General features: G+C 34.5%; 1 protein-coding gene and 1 long non-coding RNA gene across 2 annotated transcripts; both read left to right on the top strand.

The window, feature by feature from the left end:
• The first annotated feature begins 41 nt into the window (after positions 1-41).
• LOC132719122 (A disintegrin and metalloproteinase with thrombospondin motifs adt-1-like) lies at positions 42-23562 on the top strand. The gene is made up of 18 exons (XM_060702865.1): positions 42-197; positions 1132-1182; positions 1847-2122; positions 2812-2970; positions 4395-4571; positions 4772-4936; positions 5699-5857; positions 16021-16089; positions 16835-17122; positions 17431-17604; positions 17979-18120; positions 18416-18420; positions 19065-19235; positions 19492-19656; positions 20006-20158; positions 20854-21021; positions 21520-21690; positions 23392-23562. The coding sequence occupies exons 1-18, from the start codon at positions 134-136 to the stop codon at positions 23550-23552; spliced, it is 2718 nt and encodes a 905-aa protein (XP_060558848.1). The 5' UTR covers positions 42-133; the 3' UTR covers positions 23553-23562.
• LOC132719124 (uncharacterized) lies at positions 7406-9718 on the top strand. The gene is made up of 2 exons (XR_009624173.1): positions 7406-7586; positions 9463-9718. It is a non-coding gene; the product is annotated as an uncharacterized LOC132719124 (long non-coding RNA).
• Positions 23563-24177: the final 615 nt, after the last annotated feature.

Below are 24177 nucleotides of genomic sequence, written 5' to 3'. Positions count from 1 at the left end.
TGCGCGATTACGAAATTGTTTCGTGATACGAGCATAGTACATGCAACACCTTTTATCAGACAGTTAAATCATGTTTCGTTAAAAATCTATTTAGGACACATATTTTGCTCATTTTCTATTATTTAATGATACAATGGATTTCAGGAATTCGACGGTTAATTATTCCATGTTGTTGATTTTGTTACTGTGTAAAGCAGGTAATTTATTCAGAATCTGAGATGTGAATTTTGTATTATGTATTTTTATCTTTGACTTTTCTGAGCTCGGTGCAAGTGTACTTATCTGGCTAACGATTTTGCTAAAATGAGCTTGTAAGGAATTTCGGAAATAGCTTAGAAAATGTCGCCTGTGTAACAATGTATGCTGTATGGCTTGTTATTAAATAAAATCCATTCATTTAGAATAGTTTTCACAAAAATACCTACCTACATCGACTGAAGTTCCTTTTTTTAATTTTACACAAACCACATTTTTCAAATCGCTACTCTTGCCCTATGCGCTATAAGCGCTCGATAATTACATACTAAATAAAGTACTGGTAAACAAAGTTTGTTTTTAAAGGCATGAATTTGATGTAAAACCATTAATGCTTAAATAAAAACAATTTCATATTAGCGTAAAAGATATAAGTAAATCACTATTTCATTGTCACCACGTCTTCCATCGTGTCAAATGGGATGGGAATGGAAATGAGATTATATTAAACCTTCCCACTGTCAGGTCCATTTGATACTTTTATTTGCTATGGTATCATTTTGGCAAATTGATCCACTACAAATTTGATTTGCAATTGCATGAAGAGGAAAGTTTACAATCTGACTGCTCCCAACCTTTACCGAGGGTATAAAAGCAAAGAAGGCTAAGTCCCCGTTATTCCCCTATGACAGGGGTCATTGTTATAATTGCCGAGAAAAAACATACTTATAAATCATTAGAACACTTAGTTTTACAAATTCCACGCTTTATTTAAATTGTACGCTTTATTTCAAACGATTGGATAAATTAACACACTTTAATGCACAAAATATTACAATCGGAACATCTCGGTTATTATTCATGATTACTTTTTCGAATTGTGACGGAAACGACCGAGAAAATGCGAATGCAAATATATGTGTGATTTTTTTACAGACGACAGTGCATCACTTGGTAAAAGATTCGTAGAGGCTGCCATCTATACAGGTAAAATTTATCTATTTTGCTAACATTCTATTGTTCTGATAAAGAAAATACATTTGTTGAATTCAAACTTCGATGCCGTCACTTTGAAAAAAGCGCAGTAACTTGTTACAAATCGTTGATATTTCATAACTGCTTTTAATGATTGATATTTCATATATACACCAATATGGTTTCTAAAGGATGATATTTCATATATATGGCAATAACTGGTTTTTAATGGTAGGTATTTCATTTTTACAACAATAACTGGTTTCTAATGGTCGATATTTCATATATATGGCAATAACTGGTTTTTAATGGTCGGTATTTCATTTTTACAACAATAACTGGTTTCTAATGGTCGATATTTCATATATATGGCAATAACTGGTTTTTAATGGTCGGTATTTCATTTTTACAACAATAACTGGTTTCTAATGGTCGATATTTCATATATATGGCAATAACTGGTTTTTAATGGTCGGTATTTCATTTTTACAACAATAACTGGTTTCTAATGGTTGATATTTCATACATATGGCAATAACTGGTTTTTATTGGTCGGTATTTCATTGATACATGTACAACAATAACTGTTATTTCAATTATACAACTTGTTAATGAAATCTGTTAGAATGCACGAGGTATGTCTTCAAAAAAACTTATATTTTTGTACATTTTGAAGGCCCGTATCAATGGTCAACGTGGACCGATTGGTCTTCTTGTAACGCAACATGTTCGAACGCTGGCGGCATTGGACAAAGTGTTCGAACCCGTTACTGTGACGATGGAAGGTTCTATGTCAAAGTACATTTATGCCAAGGTCAATACGTGGGCAACGTCGGCACATTGGTATTTAGAAGAGATGCACAGAATTTGGAAAGGTCGGATGCATTTAACTTAAATGATGGCTTAACAGCATATGAAACGAAAACATGTCATGTGACGTGTACGCCGCACGGTAAATTTGCACGTGATTTACTCATATCTGAAATGTTTGATTGATTTGGTTCTAACTGGGTTTAAGATGGTCCAGATGTCAAGATTTTAAATAAGTTAAAGGGACTTCACACTGAGTTTTTTTTTTTTTTTGATACATGACTGGACTGAAAATAATTTTTAGACATTAATGTTTCATTTGATCTATAACTAGATCAATTATAACTCGTGTGCAAAATTTCAGCACATTAGCTCATTTGCTTCCAGAATATTTTAATATTCAAATTGTTAAAATGACCCAAAATTGAAAAGCGTTGCAAATCGGACAAAGAATAGACCAACATATGATTTTTAGTCTACTTCTTCAGACGTATGTAAGTTAATAATCTGCTGCATATCTTACTGTTTTAAGTGACCCTAGCTGATTTCTGTAAAAGTTTCGAATTTTATATTTGAATCCCAGTAGAGTTCCTTTAATAATCTTGACTAAAATTATGTAGGAACTATTTATATTTGTTCGACACTTTTTAACCATTTGATGTACCTTTGAAATAATAACTTGACAAGGAATTAATAACAGGAGGTAATGCATATGATAATATACATGTATATATATTTCAACTCTTTTAATAATCATTTTGTACAAGATATGTTTAATATTCATATTATGCTATAGATTTGATAATGATGTATTTTCCGATCTCAACATAGTATCAGTCAATATATGGAGCCCTTGGCAAACTTGGTCAACGTGCAGTGTAAGCTGTGGAATAGGTAAATGGTCAAGGTCACGGACCTGTAGCACCGGCATAGATTGCATAGGTGAACCTATCCAGTACGGTGCATGCTTTAAACAAAGTTGTCAAAAAGGTATGTTGAGATAAATAATTAAAAATCGATCCCATATATACGTATGACGTGTTTTCGACCAGTTTAACATGCACTATAGGTCCGAGCCTATATTGGCAGTCTTGCATGCTGATAAGATTATCCTAATAAGACAACAACATTTGACAGAGCATAGAGGTGGACACTCGCAGCATCAGAAATAGATTAATATATTATATAGATTATAGGTTTCAATGTTTAGTTCTCATTTGCATTAGAATGAATAAAGTTTAAAGGCCACTTTTTGCCTGAGATATGGTATCATTTTTATTTCTCCAAAATTGTTGAATTTTGGTGTCGTGTTACAGTTTCCAAAAACATACATAATTTCTATACACAAGACCTGTCTTCTGCATCTATAGTTATGTCGGCAATTGGTATAATTATCGTGAATAAGTATTTTGTATGAATTGCAAAATACTACTTCATTTATATTTTCCTACCTTTATTATTTGAACTGTATGTTAAGGGCTACTTTTTCAGTTGTAAAACATTATTTAAACATTATTACACACATGTTTGACATTTCTAAAGAAAAAAGGAATATGTATTTCTGAGACATGATGTGTCTTTAAGTTTTGTCTAGTGAATTTGTACATGTATCTCTAAATCTAACAGAGAGTCTAAAACATTGCACATATGTTGATAGCTACAGTATTAAATCAAAGCACAGAAGGCGCTGAATTTGTTTAGGTCTCAGAATGTCAGAAAGGTGAAGGTTGTGAGATTATAAAACAATTTGTTTTTGTATAGTGCCACCAATGCTTTCCAGCGTTTTAATTGTAGTAGATTGGCTATAAGACTAATTCCAACACTGATATTCAATCCAATGTTTATTTGACTTAAACAATTTAAAAAAAAAATGAGTTGCCGTAACTGGGATTTGAACTCCAGAGCTCTCGCTTCCTAAGCGAGCGTGCAAACCCCTCGGCCACGGTAACTTTATATGTTAACGGCCTGAAAAAAACATATTATTCTAAATTAGGGTTTGTAACGACGCTAACTGTTGTTTAACACTTGTGTAAATAATCATGGCGCTTACTATAAGCATGCATATCTATAAAGAATGAAACAATATTAGAAATCTTCGACCATTTGGGAATTATTTTGCTTGAAAATTAATGCGCCTGTCATGTGACCATATTTACGCAGTGATCTCCCCTGAATCTTTCGGCCTTAGTGTTACATATAAAGGAAAGTAACCGCTTCAAAAAAGCGGACTACTTTCGGCATTTGCAATTAACAGCATTAGAGTCTGAAATTTCGCTACCATTATCTGTTTGGTCTGACGACCCAAACAAATAAAACAGAATCACTTTCTTTGTATTTCATAAGAACATTTCAAAATAGGTTTATGTAATGTATAATGTATTTAATCTTATTCATTTGAATCAAATCGTTTAAAGATTTAGATGGCAGCTGGGGATCATGGTCGGACTTTGCAAACTGCTCACGCACGTGCGGAAACGGTGTTCAGCACAGGCACAGACAGTGTAATAATCCTGCTCCTCAAAATGGCGGACAAAATTGTACAGGAAGTGCCCAAGACTTCCGGGCATGCGCAACGTTCCCTTGTCCTATTGGTAACTTTTTCCGATAGATGATTTGAATGTTTCGTAAAATAAGCTGCTTGATGCTTTGTTGGATAATTAGTTATTCAAGTATGATAAATTATGTGTTGATATCTCATATATCACGGTTGCAATAACATCTGATAGTTTGATATTTGATTCAAAAATAGAATAGTTGCGTTTTGTTTCACTAGCTGTATCATTAATTTAAGACGGCGGATGGAGTAATTTTACCGACTTGGCATGCAGCGCCACCTGCGGAATAGGGATAATGACGTCAATACGATCATGTACAAACCCAACGCCGAGAAATGGCGGACAGGATTGCCCTGGTGAAGGATACAAATTATCCCAGTGCTATTTGAAGAACTGCTTAGGTATAAAGTTAGTATATATTTAAAAGTTAATAGCTCCCAGCAAGATCTTTAATTTTTTTGTCGATTTAATCTTATATTCAATTCTACAATTTCAAGACAAAGGTAATTACATACACATAACTGAACTATTATAACGGCACATGCATTGTACTTATGGCATGTACGTTAACATTGACGTATTGGTTTCTTTGATCATGTTTTTCTGCTTTACAAACGTCTTTAAAAAAAGAATTACAATTTACTGACTTCTAGGTAATAGTTATGATATATGAAACGAATTTATTACGAGGATATAACACTGGCTCGGGAGACACCCTGATTGACGTTTCTTCTAAAAAAAGATATGCCGAAGGCATTAGTGCGAGACGGTTTTTTTTTGCAGAAACATCCGAGATGTCACCAAGCCAGCCAGTGTTTATACCCGTAACTAACCAGTTTCATATATTTTAACTGTTTTATCGCAGTTTTACGATTTGTTGCGACAGAAATCAGCAATAAATTACTATGTTAGGTGTTTTTTCATCTCTTTCCATATCTTGTGCCCCTTCCTTCCTGTTTCAAAATTAACTTCATGTAAACCCTAGAAAAAATGAACCAACAGCACCTAATTAATCTATGTTTTTCGCTACTGCCCCGCCCCAAAAAATTATCGGACTAGAGGAGCAGATTTTTAGTATTGGGATAATAAACAATTACAGAGTTTCCGTAAAGTAGCTAGAAGACAATGACATCATCTCTCTATGTAATGAACATATATTGTAGTTGATCAGTGGTCCACGTGGTCTTCATGGAACGACTGCAGTGTGACATGCGCAAACGGAATGAAATCAAGAACGCGCACGTGTCTGTCTTCAAACGACTGTGTTGGAGAAAGCCACGAAACAGAAGCTTGTGTAAAGACGTCATGTCCGCACACAGTTGGTATTAGTTTTATAATTATTATCATCATCATTCTTCTCCGTCTTTTCATCATCATCATCATCATCATCATCGTCGTCGTCGTCATCATCATCATCATCATCATTAGTAGTAGTAGTAGTAGTAGTAGTAGTAGTAGTAGTAGTAGTAGTAGTAGTAGTAGTAGTAGTAGTAGTAGTAGTAGTAGAATCATCATCATCATCATCATCATCATCATCATCGACGTCGTCGTCGTCATCATCACCATCATCATTAGTAGTTGTAGTAGTAGTAGTAGTAGTATCATCATCATCATCATCATCACCACCACCACTACCATCTTTCTTACTACTATTATTATCATTGTCGTACATCGTCAATGTTGTTGTTGTTGCTGTTTAAAAGTAAAAATTATACAAGGTATGCAGTTTTAGGGAAATTCTTCTGTTACCCAATAGAAATATGAATGCATTTTAAATTAACTATTTTAATATCGCAAAAGTCATTATTGAACAAAATATCTGGAGATAAAAAACGACAAGAAAATAGGCAATAGATATTTGTACGGTGTTCGTTTTGGACAATCGATTTTTTATTTGGTCTGTACCCGCGATGCACGATGACACAATGGTGAAACGCGGATGGTACGGTGGTGAAAACGCGATGGTACGATGATGAAAACGAATGGTACGATTGTGAAATCGCGTTTTCACCATCGTACCATGGCGTTTTTACCATCGTACCATCGCACCATCGCGCCATCGTGTTTTCATCATCGTACCATCGCGTTTTCACTATCGTGCCATCGCGTTTTTACCATCGTACCATCGCGTTTTCACCACCGTACCATCGCGTTTTCACCATCGTACCATCGCGTTTTCACCATCGTGCCATCGCGTTTTCACCATCGTACCATCGCGATTTCATCATCGTGCCATCGTCTTCCGGTGGTCATGCGCAATGGTACATTTTTATTAACAATGTATGCCTTCTCATTATTTAACCCCGCACTTTTTCTATGTGCGCACTTTGAGATCTTAGTATTTAAAACATGAAAAATAACAAAAGGCAACCGCTCAAAAATTTAAAAAAAAAAAAAGTTGTCATCCTTGTCCAGTTTCAAGTTGATATCTTAAATACAGCAAGAAAAAAAATGCAAACTTACATTAAGCATATATAAGCATATATTATTTAAATAGTCTTTGATCTATATACAGTTTAATGACATAAATGGAAAATTTAATGTAAAGATAACAGGTTTTATTATTTATAACTCAAATTAGTTGCCGTATAAGAATCTGAAATGTTTCTGTATGTGTACTGGTCATACTGACCGAAAGGCGATGGTACGATGGCGCAATGGTGAAAACACAATGGCGCGATGGTACGATGTTGAACACGCGATGGTATGATGGTGAAAACGCGGTATAACATTGCATTTTAACCATCGTACCATCGTTTTTTCATCATCGTGTCATCGCGTTTTCACCATCGTACCATCGTGCTTCGCGGGTAGGGGCGAAATTCCAAATGGAACACCGTATATTTGGTATATTTTAAGACTTGTTCAAATGTTGAATTCTAGACGGCGGATGGAGCGAGTTTGTGAATATCTCGTGCAGCGTTACATGTGGGCGTGGCCAATTAGTTTCGCTGAGATACTGCAACAACCCCTCTCCACAAAATGGGGGTAAATATTGCGACGGAATAGCCCACAGAATATCGGAGTGCAATCTGCCATCTTGTGTAATAGGTATTTTTTGTACATTGATTTTAAAAGGAGTTTTTAAATGTATTGTAAAGCAAAAAGCCGATTTTCCAATTTTGGTTATGATAAACCTAATTAATCTCATTAACAACCTCATTTTTCATGATTCAAACTTGTAATATGCACAGAATCTTCTACATCCCCTCCCCCTAAAATAACATTTAGTGAATGATTTATGACAAAAAATATCATTAGCCCAATAATGTCGCATTGTTGATTGCGGTCCGGCGCAAATCCCTTGCTACAGGGAATAGAGGGATATTAAGTTTTTGATAATTATGCAAGACCGCATTTTAAAGAGACAGCTGAATGCCCTCATATTGCTGGTTATACGTACATACCCTGTTTCTGTGATGTGTAAAGAGCGTATTATTATTATAAAGATATATAAGCACGAGAACCTTAAGTTATGATATGCAAAGCATTTTGCGATATAATATTTTAGTATAACAGTACGTCCTTAAAAACCAGTATCAAACTAATACTGCCCTCACACATACCTCGCGACCTTACTGCGTCCTTACTGCGACCTTGCTACGACCCAGGACGCAGCACAGTCGCCATGGACGCAGCGAGGTCGTAGCGAGGAACCCAAGGACGCACAAGGTCGCAGACCGTCGGCGACTATTTTGAACATGCACAAAACAGTCGCAGAAACTCTGCGTTCTTGCTGAGTCCTGGTTAGGTCGCCGTGGGATCGCAGTGGAGTCGCCATAGACGCAGCAGCATCGTAGTAAGGACGCAATAAGAACGCAATAGACGTAGTACACTCGTACTAAGGACGCCGTAAGGTCAGACTCAGAATGAAATTTACCGGTAAAAAGTATTGTTTTTATAGACGTAGCAAGAACGTAGTAGGATCGTCGTACAGTCGCAGGACAGTCGTCGGACAAACGCAATAGTCGTCGTAGAGTCGCTGTAAGGACGCAGAGAACATAGCACAGTCGCAGCTGGGTCGCCGATGATCGCCATGGGGTCGCCTTGGGGACGCAATACAGTCGCAGTGGAAACGCCATGGACGTAGAAGGGTCGTATTGAGGACATAGAGAAAACGTACTGAACACAAGACTGCAGAGCCCCGGACCGTCTGCGAGAGAAATTTGAAAGAAAACCAACGATTTTCGAAAGAAAAATGCTATTTTACTAGTTTTCAGGTCGCAGTAAGGTCGTGGTTTATGTGTGAGGGCACCATAAGGAAATTACGGTTCAATGCCATTTAGAACATTGTCAAGTCACCGGCGAATTATGATCCTTAAAGCTACATGCATCCAGATTAGTCAAAATATTTCAATAAATCAAACGTGAGAAAAATGTACTAAGATGTAAGGAAAAGTAAAAAGATTCAAGTAATATTTTACATATTATGTGCGATGAATGACTAATTTTTCAGTATTTACAACTATATTTCTACTGCGTTACTACGCAGTAAAGGCTATTTATGCATAGTTTGACACATTTTGGGTAATTTACGTGTTTTTAAGTGCCATTGATAATGTGTAAAATGCTTCCGTTTGGTTACTTCACAATATTACACATTCAAATACATTTTCAAATTTTTCATGAAAATTAGCATGAATCTGGAGGCGTGCAGCTTTCACATGCCTCCGTAGTAGCACGAGGGATAGTGGAGGAAACACCCTGAGTCCTCACTTTCCATCTGTCCTCGCTTTGCTAGGTCATTGCAGTGAGTTTGTGTTAGTGACAGAAAAGCAGGGAATATAATAAAAACCTGCACTGTGTTCACGGTAACACGCATACTAAATAATGTGAATTCATGCGTAACGATTTAAATATTTGTTACCAGTATTTACTTTTTTTTTGCTTTTTGACTGTTTTGATTCAATATAATCTTTACCTACAGATGGTCAGTGGTCAAGGTGGTCAGAATATACTAAATGTGGTTCTATTTGTGGGGATGGCTACACTTTGCGGTATCGGACATGCTCGAGCCCAGCACCCCTGAATGGCGGGAAAAACTGCACGGGTATCTCCGAGGAGCGGCTTCAATGCAATAGTGGTCCATGTCAGACAGGAGCTTAAACGGAGACAACACATGAGTCACATGACTTTAATTTGTCGAAATTTTGTTGTGAAAAATGTTAAACTAGCTGACTTTTTTCACTAGTTGTTCATTAACTAGCTCCGTTGCCTTTAATGGCAGCCATATACGAAATACAGGTCCGATTTATTCGCCGTGATCCCGACTTTTTTAAAATTACATTCATAGCATCAGTCCCTTTAAAATATAAATATAAACATACAGCTCATATATTCATTTAAATACCTTGCATTACTTTCAACAGAACTGGCTGCGTATCAGTTTCCACAAAAACAAATCTTTAAACAATACTATAAAATATAAATGTAATTGCATTATACAGGTTATATGACCAAGTTTAAAAGGCTGGCTGCAAGCTGATATGACCCGAGCCGCTACCCGATGGTTATATTGCAAATATGTGTAACCGTTTCAACACGACCATATAACATATAAGAGATTTTTTACGACTTTACAATACAGTACGTAGACTTGATTAACAAATACTACATAATTTGACAGCAGCCGTTTATATTACTGGTGTATTTAAATGCTAAGCCTATTTTGCAATCTTTAAGCATGTATTTTTTTTTAAAATGATTGCTCGGTCTAGTAAAATAAATCATAGTAAATTAATAATATTAATAATAGATTTTATGAATGCATTAATATAAATTATGATCAAACATTACAATTTATCATAATTTATTTTAAAAATTAGTTAAACACAGTTAGATATTTGATTTAATTGGACTTGTTGGCAGCAGTGGTCTGTACTGAAAGAAGCTGCCTCTCATCCCTGGAATCATAGGTTTGAACCCTGCTCAGTGGGATCACGGCCATGTGTCTTCGTTTGACACAGGTTCTTTAAATTCCAGGAAGCGTTCTCGGAAGTGAGTCCATAAACGTGTGTTTTTTCAGTCGAGTTTAAATACTAAGTATCTTTCAACTTAATTTTTCAAACTAAACGTGTCCACATTATTTAAGGTCAACCAAGCTCATGCTTTTGATACAGTGATAAACTGACCTGCTGACGTCACTCGGTCAGTATTTAATCTCTAAGCAAATATTATTCACTTCAATTACATGTATAAACACATCGGCCAAGCCTGGTTAATGTCCCTTACTCTTTGCACAATCATGAAAGCCCCATCACGACCTACAAGTTCGTTTGTCATAATTTTATCACTCATTAGAGTAAGGATTCAACATGACTGCAACGCTGAAACAGTGTTTGCGCATACTAATCAAAGCGCTAAAAGTACATAAAATACGCGAAGCAGTAGTGATATGAGGGGTCGTGTGCAAGTCCCTCAAACTGCACGCACAGGGTACGCTACTTCACATCTAACACATTACAGTCTTGAAACATTAGCAGAACCGAGTTTACTTTATAATATAAATATCAAAACTGAAACAAAAATTCATACCGTTAAAAATCTTGACGAAAATGTTGTGATGGAAGAGATCTAATCCTGTAAGGGGAGGTCACTGCGTGTGAGATTACGAGGTCCCTTCAAAGAGGGATAAGGGTGAATAAAACCTTCATTGTTCAAATACTGACAACTTTTGTTTCTATAATTGATACTAGAAATGAATTGAATTGCGATTATTTGATGTTAGATGTTCTTTGAACGCAAACGCGCTTATCATTTGCCTCGTGAAAGCAGCTGAATAACCGCAAAGTTTTGGCGATAAATACTGAGGGCTTCCGGTTGAATGCAAAGGGAAGTGCCTCGTTCTAGACTGTACATAGGTTGTCGCATATTTTGCTGCATCCTTTTTATAATGCTCGAATATTCTTATAACAACACATGTAACTTATATATTCTATATAATAGTTTCAAGTATAATGAAATACATAAAACAATTAGATTAAAGCCCAGTACAAAAGACCGATTGAAACATTTAAACTTAATGAATAGATTAACACTGATAAACACAAGTTAAAATGGTTACGAATTCAACTTGATGAATTCAAAACGTCAACGTTAAAACAAAAATTGAATTCATGATCTCATGAATTCAACGTCATGAATTCGCGGTTTTCTCATCACTTCCTATTTTCAACTCAGACTTCAGACTTCCCTTCCATGTTTTCAAGATTCTTTTCTTCTTTTTTTTCGCTTTTTTTGTTTCGGTCCGCTTTAATACAGGACCGGTTTCAAATTAACTTCAATATAATTATGTATAGATTAAAATTAAGTTACTACATTCTGTTATCTTAAAATTCCCGTTTTTGACTCTTTCTAACACTAGATTAGATGTCATGCCTTGTCCTTAAACTGTTACATGTTCATTATCATAATACAGGTCAAGTTGAATGACTTTTCGATTAACCGGTACCAGAGTCAGCATTTCTGTTTGTTATTCATAAAATGTACAATCTATTGACTTACTAATTTGCATATACATGTACAATGTATTCTGAAAATCCACTGTGAAGAAAGAGAGTACGAAAATTTTACAATATCAGTTTAAAATAATGACAATATTTTCAAAATAGATTTAAAAAATATCTAAATACACAATCGTAAACATCTCTGTGATGTTTTTAAGAAAGGGTATAACATATACATTAGGGTGGTTATAGACCAATTGTAGATCAGGTCACTAGATTCCTTATCCAAAAGTCGTGAGCATGATCACAACTAAGACGAAAGTCTTTTTTTCAAGGTCGACAATCCACACTAGCTTGAAAACTGGCTATATATGGGCATGTGGTGCAAGATAGGGCCGCGATATGCTAAGCCCCCCCCCCCCCCCCCCCCCAAGACACGCTTGGCTTGAATAAAAAAATAATTAAGGTAATTAAAAAAGCAGACCTTGAAATTATAACATCACATTTCTTAGTTAACACAAGTACTTAAATTGAATGTAGATAGTCTAATGTAAATATTATATAATTTTTTAAAATTTTAAACTTTTAACTGCTCGGTTTAATCAAGTAAGCATAGCAGATATACGAATAAATTCAAAAACACATCGATTATTGTGATCCTCACCTAAAAATAATTTCAAAGTACCCGAGTGGTTGTTGTTTGGTAGTTGTTTTTTTTTTTGGTAAAATTATTGAGTGAACCAATGACAACGTATTTAACACCGATATCTCCTATGGGTCAGCTGTTTTCTACTTATCAACTTCAGAATCAATAGGGAAAAGGTAAGTTTTATCTGTGTAGAACTTGCTATTTACCTTTCTGTGTGTATGTCAAAATTAAATACAACTTTTGTTTCTACATTTATGGCAAATTTTGTACATGTATTACATTCACCACTACTTACTTCCGGTGATAAGTACAATTATCAGATATGTTTAATATCCATTAAAGATCCTGTTACACAATTTTTATGGTTTTAAATCATAAATATGATGCTCAAATTAAGAATTATCAATATTGTAGGTTCCAAAAAGCATTATTAAAAAAAATTATAAAGATATTACCGAATTAAACATTTCATGTAAATAAAGACAGGAAATACAAAAAAATATTTTCTATAAAGTTTGAGTCAATTTTTGCAGTAAGAAATGAATGCATATAGTTAAATGGTTACATATAATATGCACAAATATTTGCAGTACATATTTTACAAATTCTTAAATGTTTAAAAATTATTTTATTTGCATATTTATGTACATATATATAATTTCACTTGGTGTGGTTTACCACTTTGATCACAACATACAGATCTTAAATAAAACATTATTATATAAAACATTATTTAGCACGTGTTTGCAATTGTTTGTCCCTTCCCAAGAAAAAAACTGATATTCGTTTATGAGTTTTTAACAAGAAGAGACTTGTTACTAAATATATTTTATTGATACTCTCTTTAATTTAATTAGCTCTATAAAAAAAAGCGCTCGAATGTGATGCAATGAACCATTCTAGAGTTCATTTCCTGGAACTAAACAAAAATACTGGTGTCCTGTGAGGAAACTTGGTTGTGACCAGGAAGGATCGAGGCAATGACCCCTTTGCTAAGAGGCAGTATCTGTTTTAACAGTCCATTTCCGAAATTAAGATAATTTATTGAATCTACAAAGAAATGAATTATCGTCCCATTTCTTCGTTCAAGGCCATGCCTTATGTCTTCGGGTCGGAAATAATAGTGTCCGAAGGGCAGACTAAGGATGCAAAAACAATTTCAGCCAACAGGACATTGATCTAAATGTTTGACACGGTCAAGTTGACTTTCGGCCCTTTGACCGTTTACTTCACGATGTTTACCTATGGACGCAGTACGGTGGTGCATAAGGGCCATCATTGATTAACGCGATAAAACGATTCAGCTTTAATACACTACGATAGAAAGCAATATCGATATCGCTCTTCTGCTATATCTTACCGTTTGTTATCGTCTCATCGTGTCCTTTTTTGGTTACATTCATGGTATAAACATTAGTGAGTAAGAAGATACAAAACCGGAGATATGACATAATTATTTGAAAAGGCTATATATTTTCGGCCCTTTCCGTCAGTCTTCGGATAAGGACCTCGGACACAATAGTATGAATACACAAAATGGATACGGTATTTCGGTTTAACCTACACTAAGAAACTAAACATATAAACAAATAGTAATTTAATGCTCGGAGTTGTTGACAAGTTTATGTCCGATATATCAAGTCCACATACATTAAGTGAATTCATAGATACAAAAGCAAACAAAACATTATTTATATATTTATTGGTTTGGTTGTAGAAACCGGAAGTACAAAATGCAAACCTGTTGACATTAAGTTGGATTTGTTTGAAATTGTACATCAGTGGGCTTTTTTAGTTAAAAAGTGTTGTTAGATCAATCATAATTGTACCGAAACATACTTTTTTCCTTTGCATGTCAAATATATACATTCGATCGTTTTATATGGCAAACTCTGTTTCTGTTAACATCTATAACCACGTGGTAGAACTACTTTCAATCCGTATTGTTTCCGAGGTTTTTATAGATAATAGCCAAGGACGTTCCGATTGTGTATTTATATCGAACATTTGCATTCAATCTATTCAAACGCTATTTCGCACGGTCTTTTTGCGTCATCGCCCATTCAAGCAGTGACAGTTAAATGTAAATTAATAAAATTAACTTGACCTTCTAGCGTTTTGGGCCTAATTTTCGTAATGCCCTGTCATCTTTACATACCTTATTATCTTTCCACCGTATTTTCGTATCGCCTGATTGTACTGTACTTGTAGGATAATTATTTTGTGACGCGGCGGTCAAATCTTATAATCTTATCGTAAAATCGTACCGACTTATCGTATTTTTTATCATTCTTTCGTTTCGTTCTATCGTACTTTTGTACCGCCTTCACATAAATTATCTTCATCATATCGTCGTCTTATTCGTACTTTCATATTGCCATGTCGTACATTTGCATTGTATTATCGTACAGTCGTATCGCCTTATTGTACAATCGTTTCGTCTAATCGTACTTTTGTATCTAATTGCCAGTTACCACACTTTCGCATAGCCTTATCAATTTTTTGTATAATTTTATTGTAAATTGTCGCGTTGGCCAAATGTTTGGCGAAATAACGATTTTCTTTACAGGACACCGTAGCTCTGAGTTAAGATAGTATGACGTCACCATCATACCTGGTCCGAGCGTATAGCCACGAATTGACCTCTAAGAAGGGGGTCATTATTTGTATGTTCATGGAGATAAAGATATTTACCGCCCCGGGCCCCGACCAACCTTGCACTGGATGAAGGACATGTCCCTTCACCGGTGGAGACATTTTTCAAAACAACCTAACATATATAAAGGTCCTTAACGATCTGATTTTCAGTCAGAACATTTCACGTTTTTGATTTGAATACATTGCAAATGCTTTGCTTATTTGACCATTATAAGAAAGAACTGGTACAACAAAAGTACGGTGATGAATCGGCCAGGATTTGCAATTATTTTGACAGCGGTTCTAACTGTATTCTTCTTTCAAGGTAGGAAAATTTTTAACAATTTTTACCGTTATTACAACAAGGGAGAAAAATAGTACAACTACTATCATTACAATTTGGAATTAGTTGTCTCCCTTTATGTAAAAAAAACTAACTGCTTGTTTGAACTTCTAGATAGTGGAAGGGAAAAAAGAGTTTGCTCTATATTCTGTACTTAACCTTTTGAAAATTTGCAAAAAATTGTCTTCTGAATATTTACAAAGAATTGCATGATTTTGAAAAGTTTCGAAGTTGCCTGTTTAGCATTAAATAACGTTGAAACACAATCAGTGAATGTAAATGTATTAAAAATTTACAGCCGCGAACCTTCTACATGTATGATATTGCTATTAGTTTTTGCTTTAATGTGATGTACCAAATTAGGGCAAGTATGAAAATAATTTTGCATGATTTTAATTTTCTTCATTTTAGAGCTGAATGCCGCTCGCATTAGGAGGTTTTTGAATGACCAGTTACAAAGTTCACAAGCAATTGATACAGGTAAATGTCTTCCTGAAAGAATACTTGTACCTAAGTAAAGCCTATTTAATACATATTTTGTGAGTTTCTTTAGTATTCGAAGAAAATTTAAAAAGCATCGAGGATATGAATCATGAAATGTGTCGTTTCATCTACAGTTATACCTCTTCTAAGCAACACCCTCTGCGACACGGCGATTTAGGTCGTTTTGTAGTGTTTTTTGTTGCGCTAGAGGGGTTGAATTTTTTTTTTTTTTTTTTTGTAAATTTACTTTTGGATAAAAAGGGTTCTTTTTTAAAAGAGGTAATTGATCTACAAAGGGTCGTTCTATAGAAGTTGTAGTATACTTGTTATGTAGGTAGTCATTCATTAGTTATTCATTTACTTAATAGTCTTTTGTATAGGCCTTAATGAGTAAAGCTTAGGACAGTGTTAAATGTCTTTTCTCCATATTTCTATAATCTATGATGACACGGCGTAAGCTTTAAATTGTATTCTTAAAAATTAATCCAAAACGATTGAAATTATTATTCATCAGTAGTTTTTTTTTTCCAAACAAGTACAAACATTTACAATTTACAACATACAACACGTGAAATGAATTAAAACGGATCAGAACCGAAAGCTGATTCTTATATAGGTCTTATTCTAGTATTTATTTGCTAAAATTTGGCAGCGTGTATATGTAGGTACATGGATATGTTTGAAAGTACAATGAATACTCATATGTTTTTTTATATTGAACATTACAGTATTGTTATTTAAGGACCGTACTCTTGGTCATCGTGGTCAGGGTGGTCACACTGCAATGGCACGTGCAAAGTAAATAGAGGAGTAGGTCAGCAGAACCGGAAGCGACATTGTAATGACGACGACGATTTAGTCAAGTTACATTTTTGTCGCGAGCCGTTCACAGGTGATTCCGGCGACGAGCAGACGTCCATTGTAAGAAATGCTTACGACAATGCTGAGATTATTTTAGAAGACGGTGTTTCCTCGGGAACAGATAACTATGAATTTGAGTATCGCACATGCCAGAAAGAGAACTGCCCAGGTTAGTTGTCCATGATTGTTTTTTTTTCTTTACAAGACTTTATCAAGTCCATACAGCTACAAGTCATCGATTGTAAAATGAAAATTGAATTTTGACACATTGGACGGATCCGATGAGATGATTTTGATGGTTCGTATGGCTTACAAAATTGTTAATTGGTATGGCAGTTTCAGTTAGAGTAATTTGTTTTGTAATAAAACATATATCAAAGAACAAATTACCATAAATATATGTCAAGAATGTCGACATAATTATGTATAAATAGTTTTCTGGTATTTTTTATCAAACAAATCTTAATTAACATATAGGACCAACTGTCATTTCAGTGAACGGCGGCTGGTCACAATGGACTAATTTTGGAGCATGTTCAGTAACTTCCGGAACTGGTCACAGAACACGGTCCAGACAGTGTAATAACCCAACTCCGGTACACGGTGGACACGACTGTGTTGGGGCTTCTTCGGAATCAGCGTCATGTTCAGGTATTGATCAATTCTGTGCTACTCTCAATCTGTAAACAATCAAAGTTGTATATTGCAGTCACCAAATAACAAATATACAACGTTTCTTATGTAGAAACAACTTTCTCATGCAAAAACAACTTTCTCGTGCAAAAACAACTTTCTCATGCAAAAACAGATTTTAAGCAAGTAAATGAAATGGATGTGGTTCTTCTTTTCTTAACTTTATTGTCTTTGCTGATAACATTATTTAAGATAAGGTTTTTTTTTCATTTCCACGAGCCTTCATGGATATTGTTAATTCTTTTTAATCAGTTTGCCTTTTTATTCTTTTTTTCGTTTGTCCCATGGAAATTCAATACATTGATAAAGTCTTTTTTAAATACAAATTGCAGTAAACACATGGAGCGGTTGGAATAACTGGGAATCATGTAGCGTCACTTGCGGTAGTGGGATGAGGGTACGATCACGGCACTGTACATCCGGCTCGGACTGCATCGGTAGTACATATGATGTCGAAACCTGCACAGAAGATCAGTAAGTATAGTAGACTCTACATTGTTTTAAATGATGTAAAAAACGTGACAATTATATACCGGAATGTTTAAACAGTCGGTCTTGAAATGGAATCATCAAACACATTTAGTGACATATCTTTGCATGCTTCTTTTTTAAATTCATTAAAAGCGTGTTCAATGTTATACACCTCTACAGGTATTTTAAGTCATTTTGTTAAGAAATAAATGCAACTGAATATCATAATGTGGCCATAGATCAATAATCACTACAAATTACAAACTTTTTATATAATATCAATTTCAAATATTTAAAGATCCTGTATGTCGTGATTAAAGTGGTTAACCACACTATTTGAAATTATATATATGTACATAATTATGCTATATAATATCAAATATTTAAAGATCCTGTATGTTTTTATTAAAGTGGTTAACCACACTAAGTGAATTTATATATACATGTATGTACATCATTATGCTTATAATACAATTTTCAAACATCGAAGAATATGTAAAATATGCACTGCAAATATTTGTACATATGTACTTTGTATTTGTATTTATATTGTATACATATGTATATGTATTTGTACTATATGTAATCATTAAATTTATGCATTTATATCTTATTGAAAAATTTGACTTAAAATAATGATTTTTTTATTACCTCTCTTTATTTATATGAAATGTTAAATTGAAACATAAACCTATAGCGTACAATGAAATTCCGTGGTATACCACGGTTTATACCGTGGTTTTTAGGAAAAAAACGTGGTATACCGTGGTATTTTCTTTCTGGCGATACCCAACTTTAAGGTTATATCTTTGTAAATAATGCTTTTTGGAACTTACAATATTGATTAATCTTATGTGAGCATCATATTTATGAAATGAAACCATAAAAATGTGTTACAGGGTCTTTAAGAGACCAACATGATAAGACTATTATTATGATTTTCTAAGATGGCGGATGGAGTGCTTGGACCGAGTTTGGAGAATGTTCGCGCAGTTGCGGAACTGGCGTTGTATTCAGAAGGAGGCTATGTAACAATCCAAGTCCTCAAAATGGCGGCGTAAATTGTACTGGAAATGCCCAAAAATTTAAGGCATGTTTGAAAACCGAATGCCCGATCGGTAAGTCAATACTCTTTTGAATAGTAGAAAACTGGTTTTAGAATTGCAAAGATATTTTTTCTATTTGTTAAAGTCCGTATTGTCCAGGTATCGCTTCACTTTTTAAGCAAAAAAATGAGATATAGATAAAAAAAATTCACCCAAATATTAACATACTTAACGTCTCACTTTAGAAAGAAATATGTTTAAAATGCGATATTAATACTGTATAACATTATATAAATTACATGTACACATGTATATATTGCATTATTAGATGGTGGATGGAGTAACTACCAGGATATGCCATGTAGCGCCACCTGTGGTGTTGGAGTGAAGACGTCATTCCGGACATGTACGAACCCAGCTCCTAAATATGGCGGGAAAAACTGCACAGGAGAAGCCTACTCATTCAAGCATTGTAATCTTAGGAATTGCATTGGTATGTTACGTGTTCATATTTCTGATTGACATATACATGTATATAATAATTTATTTATAAACAAATATCTGATTTTCATAATTATGATTGTTTCTTACATTAAAATTTATATAAATTATATTAAGGAAGTTATCTGGCATGTTCAGGGTCATTTATTTTTTGTTTGCCCTCAAATATGGAGCATAAGGAGGGAAGATATCAAAGGTTTTTTACACCACCTGGCAATGGTGAGTCGGGAACGCCATATGGCACAAAACGTGTAAACAAACTCGAAATACGAAGAGAAACAGATTAGCGCGAAAAGCTCGATTTCCAAATGTGTTACTTAATTTATAGCTTTTCTTGACAGTAAACACGTGGTCTGATTGGTCGGAATGGAGCCCGTGTAATGCCACGTGCAATAACGGAAGTAGATCGAGAACGAGGTCCTGCCTGTCGGAAAACGACTGCATTGGAGAATCAAACCAGAGCGAGGCGTGTAATTTACAGCCTTGTCCAATAGGTAGGTTTTTGGTTTGTACAAAAGACAGATTGGGACATTTCAACTTTATAAATTCCCGATTTCATCTTTTCACTATTTCAACTTCAAGAATTAACGATTTTGACTTCACGAATTCAAGATTCAACATGATTTCAACATCGCCAATTCACGATTTCAATTTTATGAATTCACGATTTCAATTTTGCGAATTTACGATTTCAACTTCAAATTGAAATGGTTAATTTGTGAAGTTGAAATCGTTGAATTCGTGAAGTTGAAATCGTGAATTCATGAAGTTGAAATAATGTCTCCATTTTTGTTAAGCGAGCTGTAATGGAAGGTCCCTAGACATCCCCATGGTCTTAACGTTGTTAAAAAGTCTGAGTGACCTTGAACGACCTTGACAAGCGTTAAAAAGATTAAAAGGTTTAAGATGGCCGGAAATATTATCGTGCGTACTTGTCAAGATTCACATGTTGTCACATTTGTTTCAATATAAAACGTATTAATGTTTGAATTTAATTAAGAAAATACTTTTATTGTTCATGTTGTGTTGTTTTGCTTGAAGTTAATTTTGGCATTAAGGTAGTATCCTAAAATATATTCTTAAAATAAAATAAAAGAAAATTAAACAATAGGTTTTAGTTTCTAATTCAAAGCTATAAAACATATTTTTGTCTCTATGCTTTAGAATGTTCCACTATAACTGTTTTCAGACGGTGGGTGGAGCAATTTCCGTAACGTTTCATGCAGCGTAACATGTGGGCATGGTCAAGCAATAGCTCTAAGAGAGTGTAATAATCCCGCCCCTCAGTTTGGAGGCAAAGACTGTGTCGGACTCTCACATCAGATAACCGTTTGTGAAATGCCATCTTGCGCTGTTGGTATGTAATATATTCCTAGTATTTGTTCATATGCCGGTAAATTATTTCTATATTGTTTATAAGTCATTAACTAATCGAACATTTGCTTAATGTTATGCAGCAATAATTAGCTCGTGCTCTTCGAAATAAAGTGTGATCCTTCGGTCAAATCTTTCGTGTATTTCCGGCAAACTCCGCAACCTTACGCCCGTGAAAGTCGTCCATATTCTTCCTCATTCAGTGCGTGCTATAGAAAAACAAATCAGATTTTTTTTATTAATCATTTATACTGCAAATATGAAAAAAATGTTCTGTTAACTATCAGCTTTAAAAAAACACTAAAAAAGAAACTTAAGATTGCGGAGTTTGCAGGAAATACACGAAAGATTTGATCAAGTATCACACTTTATGTCCGTCAACGGCATAAAGCCAGTCATAGACATATGGTATTAAAAAGAGATACTTTGGCACACACTGAAAAAAAGATAACATACAAATTAGACTTTTACATATCCACAGACGGTGGTTGGTCAGAATGGTCAAATTTCAGCCGGTGCGGATCAGTGTGCGGGGATGGGTACACAACCAGAAAGAGGACATGTTCGAATCCAGCACCGCAGAATGGAGGCAACAATTGTGTGGGAAATCATGAGGAGAGATCCAAATGCAATAGTGGACCGTGTTCTGATGGTGAGTGTTGATTGAACAATATTAAGATTAGTGTTTGAAGTTATTTCCTATCCTAAAGGATTTCAGTATTTCAAATGAATCGGTTACTTACTTCTCAGTTTAGACTGTTTATTTACCGTTCTTGGCCAATTAAACTTTGTAAATCTCGTATATATAGAGACTCCTATGGTGGCTGATTTGGATCACATTGTGCGTCGTAACGCGCAAAGTGTTCCAAATCTGCTACCATATACGCCTGTTTTCTTTATATTTTTTTAATGCATATGTATTTTCAATTTAATTACCGCACAATATTTCTCACAGTTAAGATTTGGGAAAAACACTACAAGTATATAAAGCTAGTGGTCATGTATATACTGAACTGTCTATGCATTGAGTTATAAATGAGTTATAAATAAACTAATAATTATTTTCCACTGATGAATGGTCTGTCATGAAAATTTTCCTTTAAACTTTATCACTTTAAAATGACCGCACTGACACATATTTCTATATGCGCAAAAGATATTACCAATTTTTTTACTTTCTAAATGTTTCATATGAAATTCATTTAATAAAATTAACTTTTGGTTCCACCATTTTATTTATTTTACTGAATTATAAGGGAGACAAATGCGCAAATCAGTATGTATGCATGCATTACCGAGTTGTTTCCCTTACAACGTCATATATTAAAAATAAAATTAACGTTGATTTTGTTTCTTATAATAGAATAGAAGGGAAAGGTCATATAAATGCAGCATAAACAATGTGATCTAGTGGACTATCTTTGTCTTGTATGATATTGGCAGTGATCCCCATATGTAAAAGGTTATACAAGATAGAACTGTTCAAATAAAACAGTTAATACATTGACATATGAGCCGTGTCATGACAAAACTAACATAATGAGTTTGCGACCAGCATGGATCCAGACCAGCCTGCGCATCCGCGCAGTCTGATCAGGATCCATGCTGTTTGCTATCAGTTTCTCTACTTGTAATAGAGTTGGTAAGTGAACAGCATGGATCCTGATCAGACTGCTCAGATGCGCAGGCTGGTCTGGATCCATGCTGGTCGCAAACCCATTATTTTGGTTTTGTCATGACGGGGCTCATATATTACTGATGCGTCTGTGCGCATACATGTAAAGTTGTGGTAATAAAGGCAAATATGATATTCCAATTTCTTTAAATAATATTCCAAGTAAAACTCGCGCTAAAAATGGTGGATTACGTGCTGAAATACACCGGAAGTACTCATATCATCCTATACATAAGCAAAACTAAAAAAAATCAAAAGCAAAGAAACAAACAAAAAGAAGAAAGAAAGAAAGAAAGAATGAAAGAAAGAAAGAAAGAAAGAAAGAAAGAATGAAAGAAAGAAAGAACGAAAGAAACAACGAAAGAAAGAAAGAAAGAAAGAAAAAGACAGAACGATAGAAAGAATGAAAGACAGACAGACAGACGGACGGACGGACGGACGGACGGACGGACGGATAGATAGATAGATAGATAGATAGATAGATAGATAGATAGATAGATAGATAGATGGATAGATGGATAGATAGATAGATAGATAGATAGATAGATAGATAGATAGATAGATAGATAGATAGATAGATAGATAGAAAAGAAAGAAAGATAAAAAAGAAAGAAAGAAAGATTATTTTGTTTGAATTTCTTAAGATTGGCTTAAAATCTTTTTACATTTCTCTTTTAGATATGCCAATATGCAACAAGGTCAACGTTCTTGAGGATTTGAAAAATCATGCACTATATGCACCAACGAGGGCTGGTCCGTGTAGTAATATGGACTTTATACCAGAGGAAAATATGATGAAAGACCTATGTGGAGCCTCTGCAGACTCAACCACGTGGTAACCAAGTCAATCTGTAAGGATAAAACTTGAAATAATTATCATAATTTTAACAAATATAAAAATGAAAAAGAAAAGAAAAATCAAAAAGTTTCTTAATTCTGTATCAACTGGCATAATATATATTGTCATCTTTTGATATACAGCCAAACCTGTGACCAAAGTACATCCAAATAAGAGACCAAACATAGCCTTTATATCAGGCGGCCATTTTGAAATGTTTTTCTATGCACAATACATTCTGGTATCCTAGTATCGGTTATATTAGGTTACCACGTGACTTTAAAACATCCAATAAGGGCAGAATACAGTGAAGTCGAATATAATGTCAGTTCCACAAGAGAATTTTTTTTATATTTCAGATAAGAACAACTTGCTCACAAATCCCCCTTTACAGCCCTATAATGAAACTGCACCGTGAATACAAGACAAGGAACTATGGGATACTACTGGACTGTAATGATTCCAAAATGAAGGTGTGCTTTTTGTTGTTATACTTTTTATTCTGTGTATAGTATAAATATATTGTTTTACCGTGAAAAGGTAAAAAAAGTTGATTAATTTCAATAACTGATAAGTAATTTAAGAACAAATTATATGCACGAATCGTTTGCGTAAGAATACAACAA

This window comes from Ruditapes philippinarum, unplaced genomic scaffold (assembly GCF_026571515.1).
Source record: "Ruditapes philippinarum isolate M1 unplaced genomic scaffold, ASM2657151v2 ctg2103_1_1_1_1, whole genome shotgun sequence".
NCBI classification, from domain to species: Eukaryota; Metazoa; Mollusca; class Bivalvia; order Venerida; family Veneridae; genus Ruditapes; species Ruditapes philippinarum.
Note: the sequence above shows the minus strand (reverse complement) of the source record. Positions and strands in the feature narration are given on the sequence as shown.

What these genes read in the sequence shown, in the direction of transcription:
- LOC132719122 (XM_060702865.1), top strand. Translation starts at nt 134, where the DNA reads ATGGATTTCAGGAATTCGACGGTTAATTATTCCATGTTGTTGATTTTG. An exon ending in AACGTTCCCTTGTCCTATTG is followed by an intron (nt 4,572 to 4,771) that starts GTAACTTTTTCC and finishes CATTAATTTAAG; the next exon opens with ACGGCGGATGGAGTAATTTT. An exon ending in TTCACAAGCAATTGATACAG is followed by an intron (nt 16,090 to 16,834) that starts GTAAATGTCTTC and finishes TTGTTATTTAAG; the next exon opens with GACCGTACTCTTGGTCATCG.